This window comes from Dendrobates tinctorius, unplaced genomic scaffold (assembly GCF_039654945.1).
Source record: "Dendrobates tinctorius isolate UK_male_01 unplaced genomic scaffold, ASM3965494v1 ptg000278l, whole genome shotgun sequence".
Lineage (NCBI taxonomy): Eukaryota > Metazoa > Chordata > Amphibia > Anura > Dendrobatidae > Dendrobates > Dendrobates tinctorius.
In genome coordinates this window covers 781,130-793,855 of record NW_027361945.1, presented here as the reverse complement: position 1 = coordinate 793,855, position 12,726 = coordinate 781,130, and the positions used below count along the sequence as shown (strand labels likewise).

At 40.7% G+C, this 12,726-nt stretch overlaps 1 protein-coding gene across 4 annotated transcripts in view; it reads right to left on the bottom strand.

Moving 5' to 3' along the window:
- LOC141072596 (protein arginine N-methyltransferase 7-like) overlaps nucleotides 1–12,726 on the bottom strand; it is a 224,992-nt gene that overhangs the window by 52,596 nt on the left and 159,670 nt on the right. For all 4 annotated transcript variants that reach the window (XM_073559880.1, XM_073559882.1, XM_073559881.1 and 1 more), the window contains 2 exons: nucleotides 11,731–11,820; nucleotides 9,721–9,882 (listed from right to left, as the gene is read on the bottom strand). In XM_073559880.1, coding sequence (XP_073415981.1) covers nucleotides 9,721–9,882; nucleotides 11,731–11,820 — 252 coding nt within the window. The remainder of the gene's footprint in view (nucleotides 1–9,720; nucleotides 9,883–11,730; nucleotides 11,821–12,726) is intronic.

The following is a 12,726-nucleotide window of genomic DNA, read 5'->3' as shown; positions in this document are numbered from 1 at the left end:
CCATTTTTTCTCCTCATCAGAGGTTTCTACGCGTCACCATTGGTGATCAACATTTTCAGTTCGTAGCGCTAACCTTCGGGCTAGCCACGGCTCCCAGAGCGTTCACAAAGGTTATGGCAGTTGTCATGGCCACACTGCATTCTCGAGGCATAGTCTTATGTGGACGACCTCTTGGTCAAGGGCCCGTCAATACGAGCATGCGAGGAAAAGGTCAACATCACGCTAGATATTCTTGCCCGCTTAGGATGGTTGGCAATGCAAAGAAGTCATCCCTTTGTGCCAGCTCAGAGGATCTCCGTCCTAGGAATGATCTTCGACACTTGCCGAGGGTTGGTAATTCTCCTTGAGGAAAAGGCGCTAGCTCTCCGGCAGGGAGTCTGGACACTTCGCCAATCAGTCCCTCATACCATCCAATCCGGGATGAGGATTCTAGGGAAAATAGTGGCAGCAATGGAGGCGATACCTGTCGCAGAGTTCCACCTTCGCCCCCTGCAGCACGCCCTCTTGTCAGCCTGGGACAAGAATCCTTTCACGCTCGATCGGCAATGCTGACTGTCCTCTCAAGTCAGGCAGTCGCTCGGATGGTGGATAACCAGTTCCTCTCTGGCACAGGGGAAACCTTTCTCCCCATATCATTGGCTGGTAATGACAACCGACGCCAGTCTCCTCAGTGGGGGAGCGGTGTTTCGCCACCACACAACTCAGGAACGGTGGTCGCCACAGGAGGCACGCCTCCCAATCAACTTATTGGAGATACAAGCATTTCGGCTGGCTCTGCAGAAGTTTCATAACTTTCTAGCAAGCCGCCCCGTCCGGTTTCAATCGGACAACGCCACGGCGGTGGCTTACATAAATCATCAAGGGGGCACCCGCAGCAGAGCAACCATGCCCGAGGTGGGGTTCGTTCTTCAGTGGGCCGAAGCAAACCACTCGTGATTTCGGCTGTCCACATTCTGGGGCGTGGAAAATTGGGCGGCAGACTTTCTCAGCCGGCAGGGTCTTGCATCCGGAGAGTGGTCTCTACATCCCGAACTTTTTCAGCAGATTTGTCAACTGTGGGGATCTCCGGATGTGGACCTGATGGCTTCCAGAGTGAATGCCAAGGTGCCCACATATGTTGCTCAGGTCAGGGACCCGCAGGCATTCGCGGTGGACGCGTTGGTTCTGCCATGGAACCAGTTTCGCCCCCCATATCTATTTCCCCCACTGCCACTACTTCCAAGAGTCATCAAAAAGATCAAGACGGAAGGGGTGCCGGCGATTCTGCTGGCCCCAGACTGGCCCCGTAGAGCATGGGACGCAGCTCTAATGCAGCTGCTCGCCAATGTTCCTTGGCGCCTGCCAGAGCGCCCAGATCTACTGTCTCAAGGGCCGATTTGCCACCCGAACTCAGGGACCCTGTGTTTGACGGCATGGCCATTGAATCTTGGATTCTAACCCAGGCAGGGTTCGGGAGCGAGGTGGTCGCTACAATGATTAGCGCCCAGAAGCCTGCTTCAGCACGAATTTACCACCACACCTGGAAGGTGTTCTTCGCTTGGTGTCAAGGCCGCGGTGTTTCTCCACCGAGAGTCTCGATCCCCAACATCTTGGCTTTTCTCCAGTTGGGCTTAGAGAGTCCGGATAGCTCAGTCAGAAGAGCATTAGACTCGGGCTTTGCCCCAAGTTCCCTCAGGAGACAAATATCGGCCTTATCCGTCCTGTTCCAGCGCAGAATTGCTACCAATTTGCAGGTGAAGACTTTGCATTCAGGGAGTCTCCCACTTGGTACCTCCCTATAAGGCGCCTATGGACACCTGGGACCTTAACATGGTCCTAAGTGTTCTGCAGGAAGCTCCATTTGAACCACTTCAGGATATCTCTTTGAGGTACCTTTCCTGGAAAGTGGTGTTCCTAGTGGCCATCACTTCCATCAGGCGGGCCTCAGAGCTGGCGGCTCTATCCTGCCGAGCTCCGTTCCTCACTTTCCATAAGGATAAGGTGGTCCTCAGACCAGCCCTCCTTTTCAGCCGAAAGTCATGTCCTCTTTTCACATTAATAAAGATGTTGTTTTGCCTTCATTTTGTCCAGCACCGGTGCACCGTGTGGAAAAGGCTCTTCACACGTTAGACCTGGTAAGAGCCCTCCAGAGGTACGTGTCGCGGACGGCACCATTTCGTCAGACGGACACGCTGTTCGTGTTCCCCGAAGGGCACAAGAAGGGACTCGCTGCCTCAAAATCGACCATAGCCAGATGGATTCGTTTGACTATTCAGGAGTCCTACCGCAATGGAGGCACACCGATTCCAGCAGGGATCAGAGCGCACTCTACCCAGGTAGTGGGCGCCTCTTGGGCGCTTCGGCACCAGGCTTCGACGGAACAGGTTTGCAAGGCAGCAACCTGACCAAGCCTGCACACATTTGACAAACATAATATCCATGAAGCATGAAAAAGAGAAAAAGATGCGGCACTCACCCAATTTGCAGTGCGATATTACTTTATTCAACCATTAAAGGTCATACAGCATAGGACAGGCAGAAAACATGAGGCATGCGGGGAGAACGAACGGACGACAGCCGTTTCGCGTGCAAAGATGCTTCAACAGGTCCAGGTGTGTAATTACTTGATGTCATTTCCTTAAATAGGTATATGACTAACATCAAGTGAACAGTTAAAATCATGAACAACATTTTCAATTTAAAAACAAATAACATAATTACATCTTGATGCTGACTGAACAAACAATGAAAGAATCAAAACCAATTTTTTTCTTTTTCTTTTCAAAAAAATCTTTTTACAATGGCGTAAAAAAAATAAGTGAAAAATTCCTTACAAGAAAGTAAAAAAAGATCCAACCTATCATTCAGTCCTATTGGACCCTGCGCTTTTGATTTAATTATCCATCTGGCTTCAAGTCTCATCAAGACTTTATTATGATTACCACCTTGTGGTGGAAATTTTACAATTTCTAAACCAGCAAAGCGTAATAATTCAGGGTTGGAGTTATGTTTATCTTGCATATGTTGTATCAAGCGCAAAGACCCTTTGCCTGTACTAACAGAATGGTAATGTTCGCGAAATCTTGTTGCAAGTGGTCTAATAGCTTTTCCTATGTAAAAAAATAAACAAGGACAAAACAAAATATATACCACGAATTTACTTTTACAAGAAATAAAATCTTTTACCAAATGCTGAATGGGTCCGATTTTAAGAGGATTAGGAGTCATATGTAAATGACAGTAATTACAATTACCGCATTTAAAAATGCCTTTTGGTGAATTTTTTTGTAACCAATTTTTATCAAGAGGGAGCAAACGATTGTGTACTAGAAGATCAGCTATATTATGAGTGCGTCTGTATGCAAATTGCGGGACAGTGGTACTAATTTCTTGCAAATCTTTATCGGAACGCAAGACATGCCAATTTTTTCTAATTGCTGTATGTACAATCCTATCAATAGAACTGTGCTTAAAGCTGAAAATAAATCTCCTTTGTGAATTTGTTTCACCATTCATTTGAAGTTTTATGACGTTTGGTAACCCTTTTTAATAAATCACTTTGTGAAATGGCTTTTACCCATTCATGAGCTTCATTTAGAACCCCAATTGGATAACCTCTCCTCAAAAAACGTATTTTTAATTCCTCAATTTGTTCATTAAAGATATCATCGTTATTATTCTTTTTCCTTAATGTAATCATCTGTCTAAAGGGAAGCCCTTTCTTCCTGTGCATAGGGTGTGTACTACTAAAATGTAGAAGTGAATTGGTCGCAGTCGATTTTCTACGTACCTTGGTAATCATGTTACCATCTACAATATCGATTTTTACATCCAAAAACTCTATGTTCTTCTGCCCAAAACAAGAAGTGAATCGCATATTTTCCACGTTAGTTTCATTTAAATATTTGACAAAATTATTAAATTCATTCTAAGAACCGTCCCATATTATGAAAACATCATCCACAAATCTCAAGAAAATACGGATATGCTTTAAGAACGGATTGGACATGTTTGTAATATATTTCTCTTCAAATGCTGCTTGAAACAAATTTGCAAAAATGCATGCTACAGGTGTCCCCATAGAAGTACCGATTATCTGAAGATACCATTGGTTCAAAAATTTAAACGCATTGTGAGATAATACAAAGTCCAATCCGTCCAAAATAAAAGCAATCCAGTCAGGATTCTTACCAGAATTCATTAAAATTTTGTGAATTGCCTCAATTGCATTTTTTTTAGGGATCCGTAAGTAAAGATTCACTACATCGATTGAGGTTAAGGAGAAACTTGGCTGCAAATCAAAATTTTTTAGAATAGAAATAAAATCACCTGAATCTTTTACATAAGAAGGAATCTGGGAAAGTAATGGTTTAAGAAGCCAGTCTAAATATTGCGATAACGATTCTGTCAGTGAATTGATGCCCGAGATTATAGGGCGACCCGGAGGTTGCGTGGTGGACTTATGTATCTTTGGAATGCTATACCAATGAGCAATCTCTGGATAATCAGGCATCAGATTTTCTGCTCTCTTTTTTGTTAAAACGCCTTTTAAGACATTTTTTCTTAAAAAAGTTCTCAATTTATTTTTGAATCTTTCTGTCGGATTTTGATCCAAAGGTACATAAGTCGCAGTATCTTTCAATTGTGATAAAGCTTCCTTAATGTAATATTCCCTATCTAGGATGACGATGTTTCCTCCTTTATCCGCCTTGCGGATTACCACATCATCCCACTTTTGTATATCACGCAAAGCCTTCAACTCTTTATCTAACAGATTTTTTTCCAGGTGTATCGTAATACAAAGCTTCCACATCTTTTATTACTAAATCCTGAAATAAATCAATAACATTCCCTGGGGAAATGGAGGGCATATAATTGGATTTTACCCCTCCTGTAAACGGTTCTGAGGAGATTGAAACATTGGTGTTACTAACAGACTCAATACTCACTGACGGATCAGCTATACTCAACAAAGCAACAATATCATTCACATCTATTGTATCGGATGACTGAGGCATGAAACCTAAAGTTCCTAAAGAAACTGGACTATCCACAATCTGATTGCTATTAGTTCTATTCCTATCTATATTCACAAAGGATTTATGTAGATGTAACTTTCTGATCGATTTAAAAAGCTCAATTTTAAAGTCCGTTAAATCAAATGGTTCAGGTAAGCTAAATTCAATCCTTTAGAGAGCACCGAAAGATGATCCTCTGTTAATGTTGTCTTGGATAAATTCAGAACTTGTAAATCATCACACGCATCTATTACTTCCTCCACATCACTTTTGCGTTTTTTCGTGGAATTTCCGGTTCCTACCCCCTCTTCTTGCCTTTTTTCTAAAGGGACTGAAAGTCCTGCTTTTTCTTTTGAAAAATCTATCATCTCCTCCGTAGCACTCGAATCAGAATCCGTGATCCAGCCATCAGAATAGGATTTCTTCTTTCTTAATCTCAATCCACGATTTTTGTTGAAAAATGCTCTTTTTTTGTTATTCAAATTCCATGAAAAAATATGTCCAGTATCATAATCCATTTTGTCACGCAAGAATTTTTCTTTTATTTTGTTTCCATTTGAATAACCACAAATTTCCTCTCCTCACTTCTTGTTTTGGGCAGAAGAACATAGAGTTTTTGGATGTAAAAATCGATATTGTAGATGGTAACATGATTACCAAGGTACGTAGAAAATCGACTGCGACCCATTCACTTCTACATTTTAGTAGTGCACACCCTATGCACATGAAGAAAGGGCTTCCCTTTAGACAGATGATTAGATTAAGGAAAAAGAATAGTAACGATGATATCTTTAATGAACAAATTGAGGAATTAAAAAAACGTTTTTTGAGGAGAGGTTATCCAATTGGGGTTCTAAATGAAGCTCACGAACGGGTAAAAGCCATTTCACAAAGTGATTTATTAAAAAGGGTTACCAAACGTCATAAAACTTCAAATGAATAGTGAAACAAATTCACAAAGGAGATTTATTTTCAGCTTTAAACACAGTTCTATTGATAGGATTGTACATACAGCAATTAAATTGGCATGTCTTGCGTTCCGATAAAGATTTGCAAGAAATTAGTACCACTGTCCCGCAATTTGCATACAAACGCACTCATGATATAGCTGATCTTCTAGTACATAATCGTTTGCGCCCTCTTAATAAAAATTGGTTACAAAAAAATTCACCAAAAGGCAATTTTAAATGCGGTAATTGTAATCACTGTCATTTACATATGATGTAAAACAAACCCCAAACTATTCTTTAATTATATAAACAGTAAAAAGATTAAAATTGATGGTGTCGGCCCTTTAAAGAACAATGAGGGTGAAATCATAGAGAGCGATGTGGGAAAAGCAAATGTTTTAAATACTTTTTTCTCAACAGTGTTCACACAGGAAAAGGATTTGCCAGGGGAAATGCAGAGTGATAATGTAAACTCCCCATTAAGTATTATCTGCCTAACCCAGGAAGAAGTGCAGAAACGCCTTAGTAAGATTAAAATTGACAAATCACCAGGCCCTGATGGCATTCACCCTCGGGTATTAAGGGAGTTAAATAATGTGATAGACAGGCCTCTATTCCTTATATTTAAAGACTCTATAGAAACAGGGTCTGTTCCTTTTGATTGGCGGCAAGCAAATGTGGTACCAATATTCAAAAAGGGGTGTAAAAGGGAACCTGGAAACTATAGGCCGGTAAGCTTAACATCTGTTGTGGGTAAAATTTTTGAAGGGTTTCTAAGGGATACCATTATGGAATATCTCAATGTTAATAAATTTTTAACTCCATATCAACATGGATTTATGAAGGATCGCTCCTGTCAAACTATCCTGATCAGCTTCTATGAGGATGTAAGCTCTCAAATGGACCAAGGAGAATCATTGGATGTAATTTATCTCGACTTCTCTAAAGCAATTGACACTGTCCCACATAAAAGATTGGTAAGTAAGATGAGAAAGATTGGGTTAGGGAAAAATGTGTGTAGATGGGTAGGTAGCTGGCTTAGTGATAGAAAGCAAAGAGTGGTTATTAATGGTGCATACTCAGATTGGGCCAGGGTTACTAGTGGGGTACCACAGGGTTCTGTATTGGGCCCCCTACTATTTAATATATTTATTAATGATCTAGTGGATGGCTTACACAGTAAAATATCAGTATTTGCAGATGATGCAAAACTATGTAAGGTAGTTAACACAAAGGAGGACAGTTTGCAACTACAGACAGATCTGAGTAAATTGGAGAATTGGGCTGAAAAATGGCAAATGAGGTTTAACACAGATAAGTGTAAGGTTATGCACATGGGAAGGAGAAACAGATGCTATAATTACTTACTAAATGGGAAACTGCTAGGGAAATCAGACATGGAAAAAGACTTGGGCATCTTAGTCAATAAGAAGCTAAATTGGAGTGCCCAGTGTCAGGCAGCTGCCACCAAAGCAAATAGGGTCATGGGATGCATTAGAAGAGGTCTGGGGACACGAGATGAAAACATAATTCTCCCTCTGTACAAATCACTCGTCAGACCACACTTGGAGTACTGTGTGCAATTTTGGACACGGGTGCTCAAGAAAGACATTACTGAACTTGAAAGGGTTCAAAAGCGGGCTACTAAAATGATAAATGGAGTTGGCTCACTACAATACCTAGAAAGGTTATCAAAATTAGGTCTATTTACTCTAGAAAAGAGAAGACTTAGGGGAGACTTACTATATATGTACAAGTATATCAGAGGGCAATACAGAGATCTCTCCAATGAACTGTTTGTACCAAGGACTGTGACAAGAACAAAGGGGCATTCTCTTCATTTGGAGGAAAGACAATTTCTGCACCAGCATAGAAGAGGGTTCTTCACGGTAAGAGCAGTGAGACTCTGGAATTCTCTTCCTAAGGAAGTGGGGATGGCCAACTCACTGAATGAATTTAAGAAAGGAATGGATGCTTTTCTTGTGAGTAAAAGTATAGAAGGTTACGAATAACTTAATATTATAGGTAGATGATTGACCCAGCTTAGGGGAAGGATTTTTTTTTACCTATGGAGAAAATTGGCTTCTACTCTGTGGGTTTTTTGCCTTCCCCAGGATCAACAATGCAGAACAGCTGCACTAAAAATAGGCTGAACTAGATGGACATAAGGTCTTCCTTCAGCCTTCAAAACTATGTATGTTGCTATTTCTAATCCTCTTAAAATCGGACCGATTCAGCATTTGGTAAAAGATTTTATTTCTTGTAAAAGTAAATTCGTGGTATATATTTTGTTTTGTCCTTGTTTATTTTTTTACATAGGAAAAACTATTAGACCACTTGCAACAAGATTTCGCGAACATTACCATTCTATTAGTACAGGCAAAGGGTCTTTGCGCTTGATACAACATATGCAAGATAAACATAACTCCAACCCTGAATTATTACGCTTTGCTGATTTAGAAATTGTAAAATTTCCACAAGGTGGTAATCATAATAAATTCTTGATGAGACATGAAGCCAGATGGATAATTAAATCAAAAGCGCAGGGTCCAATAGGACTGAATGATAGGTTGGATCTTTCGATCTTCTTGTAAGGAATTTTTCACTTATTTTTTTTTACTCCGTTGTAAAAAGATTTTTTTGAAAAGAAAAAAATTTGTTTTGATTATTTCATTGTTTGTTCAGTCAGCATCAAGATGTAATTATGTTATTTGTTTTTAAATTGAAAATGTTGTTCATGATTTTAACTGTTCACTTGATGTTAGTCATATACCTATTTAAGGAAATGACATCACGTAATTACACACCTGGACCTGTTGAAGCGTCTTTGCACGCGAAACGGCTGTCGTCCGTTCGTTCTCCCCGCATGCTTCATGTTTTCTGCCTGTCCTATGCTGTATGACCTTTAATGGTTGAATAAAGTAATATCGCACTGCAAATTGGGTGAGTGCCACATCTTTTTCTCTTTTTCATGCTTCAATGATGTTTTTTCTGATGCAGAGCACCTTAGTTATCCCATGCAGAGTGCTGCACATAGTGTTGCTGTGATTGATCCTGGACTGCTTGCTGGTGGATTAGTACTTTGGTGCCGTTCACCTGTGTTTTCTCCGGATCGGATTATAATATCCATGCTCGGGCCTCGGCGGATGCGAGCCTGGGTAGATGGATTGTCCAAGCAGCGGTGGCGCACCATTTAAACAAGAGGTGCATGTAGCTTGGAACGGTGAGTCAATCTCCCACCCAGGGACTGCTTTAGGACATCCCACAGTATCTGTGTCCCCCAATGAGGCGAAGGAGGAACATGGATTTTTATGATAACTCACCGTAAAATCCTTTGCTCCGAGACGCTCATTGGGGGACACAGCACCCACCCTATTAGCCAGTTGGCTCTGTTTTTGTTTAGTTAATACGCATTTATTTATGTGATATAAGGGTGGTCCTTTTCTGGACATGTTGTACCTGTATTACGGCTGATTTTGTTGTCCTCCTACTGCTTTGGCACCAAACTAAGTTCCGCCTGCAATAGGGGCGAGGGTGTATACGACGGAGGAGGAGCTAACCTTTTTTTTTTTCACTTCGTGTCAGCCTCCTAGCGGCAGAAGCATACACCCACAGTATCTGTGTCCCCCAATGAGCGTCTCGGAGAAAAGGATTTTACGGTGAGTTATCACAAAAATCCATGTTTCACGTGTTAGTCATTTGTAGTTAATTAGTCAGGACGAGCCGTCAAGATTCAGCTCTAATATTATAGAAAACTTATAGTGTACACTTACCTTAAATTCTACAGCTAACACATATAAGGAGGCAGAAATGGGGAGCATTACGCAGTCCTTAGCCAAATTCTCAGAGAGACTTGTACGAGAGTACCAGAAGCGCAAGTTGTGCCACGGTAGGAGGCTGGTTGTGAAAAAAGGCTCTCCAATCAAAGACGTTACCTAAAAGGGAAGGTCTAATAGTTATAATGTCCATACAGAAAGATTACTAGAGACCCTCATACACACTGGAGTTGTCATCCAAACACACTGATTTCAGTGGGACTGGCAGACCATGTAATGACCACCAGACGTGGGGAGACTGGCTAGCCATCTGACATGGGGAGAATGGCTAACCATTTGACGTGGGGAGACTGGCTAACCATCTGACGTGAGGAGACTGGCTAACCATCTGACGTGGGGAGACTGGCTAACCATCTGACGTGGGGAGACTGGCCGACCATCTGACGTGGGGAGACTGGCCGACCATCTGACGTGGGGAGACTGGCCGACCATCTGACGTGAGGGGACTAGCTGACCATCTGATGTGGGGGACTGGTTGACCATCTGATGTGGGGGGACTGGTTGACCATCTGATGTGGGGGGACTGGTTGACCATCTGATGTGGGGGGGCTGGTTGACCATCTGACGTGATGGGACTAGTTGACCATCTGACGTGGGGGAATGGTTGACCATCTGATGTGGGGGGACTGGTTGACCATCTGATGTGGGGGGACTGGTTGACCATCTGATGTGGGGGGACTGGTTGACCATCTGATGTGGGGGGACTGGCTGACCATCCGATGTGGGGGGACTGGCTGACCATCTGATGTAGGGGACTGGCTGACCATATGATATAGGGGACTGGCTGACCATCCGATGTGGGGGGACTGGCTGACCATATGATATAGGGGACTGGCTGACCATATGATATAGGGGACTGGCTGACAATATGATATAGGGGACTGGCTGACAATATGATATAGGGGACTGGCTGACCATATGATAAGGGGACTGGCTGACCCTATGATATAGGGGACTGGATGACCATCTCATATGGGGACTGCTTGACGTGGAGAACATTTTTATTACACAATTAACACTGCGGGAAAAAAAACCCTAAAAACCTATAGCAAAATTGTGTTTTTTTCACCATCTCAACCCACGTAAACTTTTTTTTCTAGTTTTCCAGTACATTATATGCAAAGTGATACTGTCATGCAAAACTATAATTTATCCATCAAAAACAAGCCCTCATATGACAATTTTTGAAATGTTTTGCAATTTTCAAACTTATAATTTTTATGCCCTCAGAACAGATGTTGGGACTACACAAAATGGTTAAAAAAAATAAACACTGCCTATATTTTCTGGAGTAAATCAGTACACAGCAAAGGTGTAGTTCCCTAACTAACCTGAGGGTTAGGGGGGTGCCAAAGAGCTGCAAGTTCCGAACTGAAACTGGGAGTGGGGTAGACAAGTAAATCCCTGACAAACATCTTTTGATTTTTGTTTTTAAGGACTTTAGAAGCTTTTGATGATTAGCAGCAACTTTCTATAGTTTCAAAGAAATTTCACAAACTTTAGTTTAGGGACCAATTCAGTTCTGCAGCGGCTGCAAAGGACATATATATATTTGAAACTCCCAAACGTAACCCACCCCCCACCCTGGAGTGATTTCATGTAAGCCAGCAATATTTGCGACATTTAGATGCAAATTTTTGCTCTAAAAACACATAAATCAGGACATGAACAAATCAGGACATGGACATAGACCATTTTTAATTTTTCACAAAGTGGATGAACCACATGAGCCATTTTAAAGCATGTGAAGCAAAAAAACGTCAGCAAATCCACAGGATAAACAAAGAAAAGTGACAAAAAAACTCAAATTTTGAATCGATCCCTTTATTCTTAGGCTTACATAGCTTCAAGGCATATAGGCATAAAATAAACACATAATATTCCTAAAAAGAACATAGATAAGAAATTTTAAAAAATCTGATGGTGTTTTATTATATGTCAATTTACCTTTCTATCCCCAAGGTCGTCTGCAGTAACTTTATTTGGAGATTTCTGCAAGATGTGAATGGTGTCTTTGAGGTTGTTAGTTTCTAAAATCTGACCGAGGAAAAAAAATCAAACAAAAATTAAAACAAAGAATCAATGGTAATAAAGGTATCAAAATGTAAAATATAAAAAGTATGTCACAAAAATTTATATAATAAATACCGTTAAAACCAGAGAAATAGGACCAAAGTAGTTCAAAAAGGAAAGTCGGGAAATAAAGATAAAACAAAGAAAAGAACAAAAAAACTGACCATAAAGTCCAAAATAAAATAATAATTACTTTATTGTACAATATTAATGGTAAAATACAGGTTAAAAACAAAGGTAAACAGTGCAAATTGTCACAAAAATCACAAAAAGGGACGCACACCCAGGGAAATATGAGAGATGATAATAATTCTGAAAAAATTAAAAATTTGAATAAATATAATCAATCATTAGTTGACACGAAAATTCATTGACATAAAAATAGCAATGAATTACATACGATAAAAATTAGACGAAGGCAGTGTGCCGAAACGCGCATACGGGAGGACGCCATCCAGTGGACAGGGATCCTTATTAACTCTTGTAAGTCTCTTTTTATCATTGTGATCTAGTATTATTACTTATTGGATCTCTAGTTCCTTTTTTCATGCACTTTTCTACTGCACATTTTATTGCATTGATTAATTATTAGATATTCATGATTGTTTATCACTGTTTCATCATATTTTTATATAAAACTTTTTGAATCTTGTTTTTTATCATGGATTTTTTATTACACGCATGCACTTTATATTTTTTTCATACTTTTTATCATGTGTAATTCATTGCTATTTTTATGTCAATGAATTTTCGTGTGAATCAATGATTGATTACATCTAATATATAAAGCTCAATGTGGGTGTGTATGTATGTGTGTATGTCCGGGATTGGCATCCGCAACGTCGCAGCTACAGCCACAAAATTTGGCAC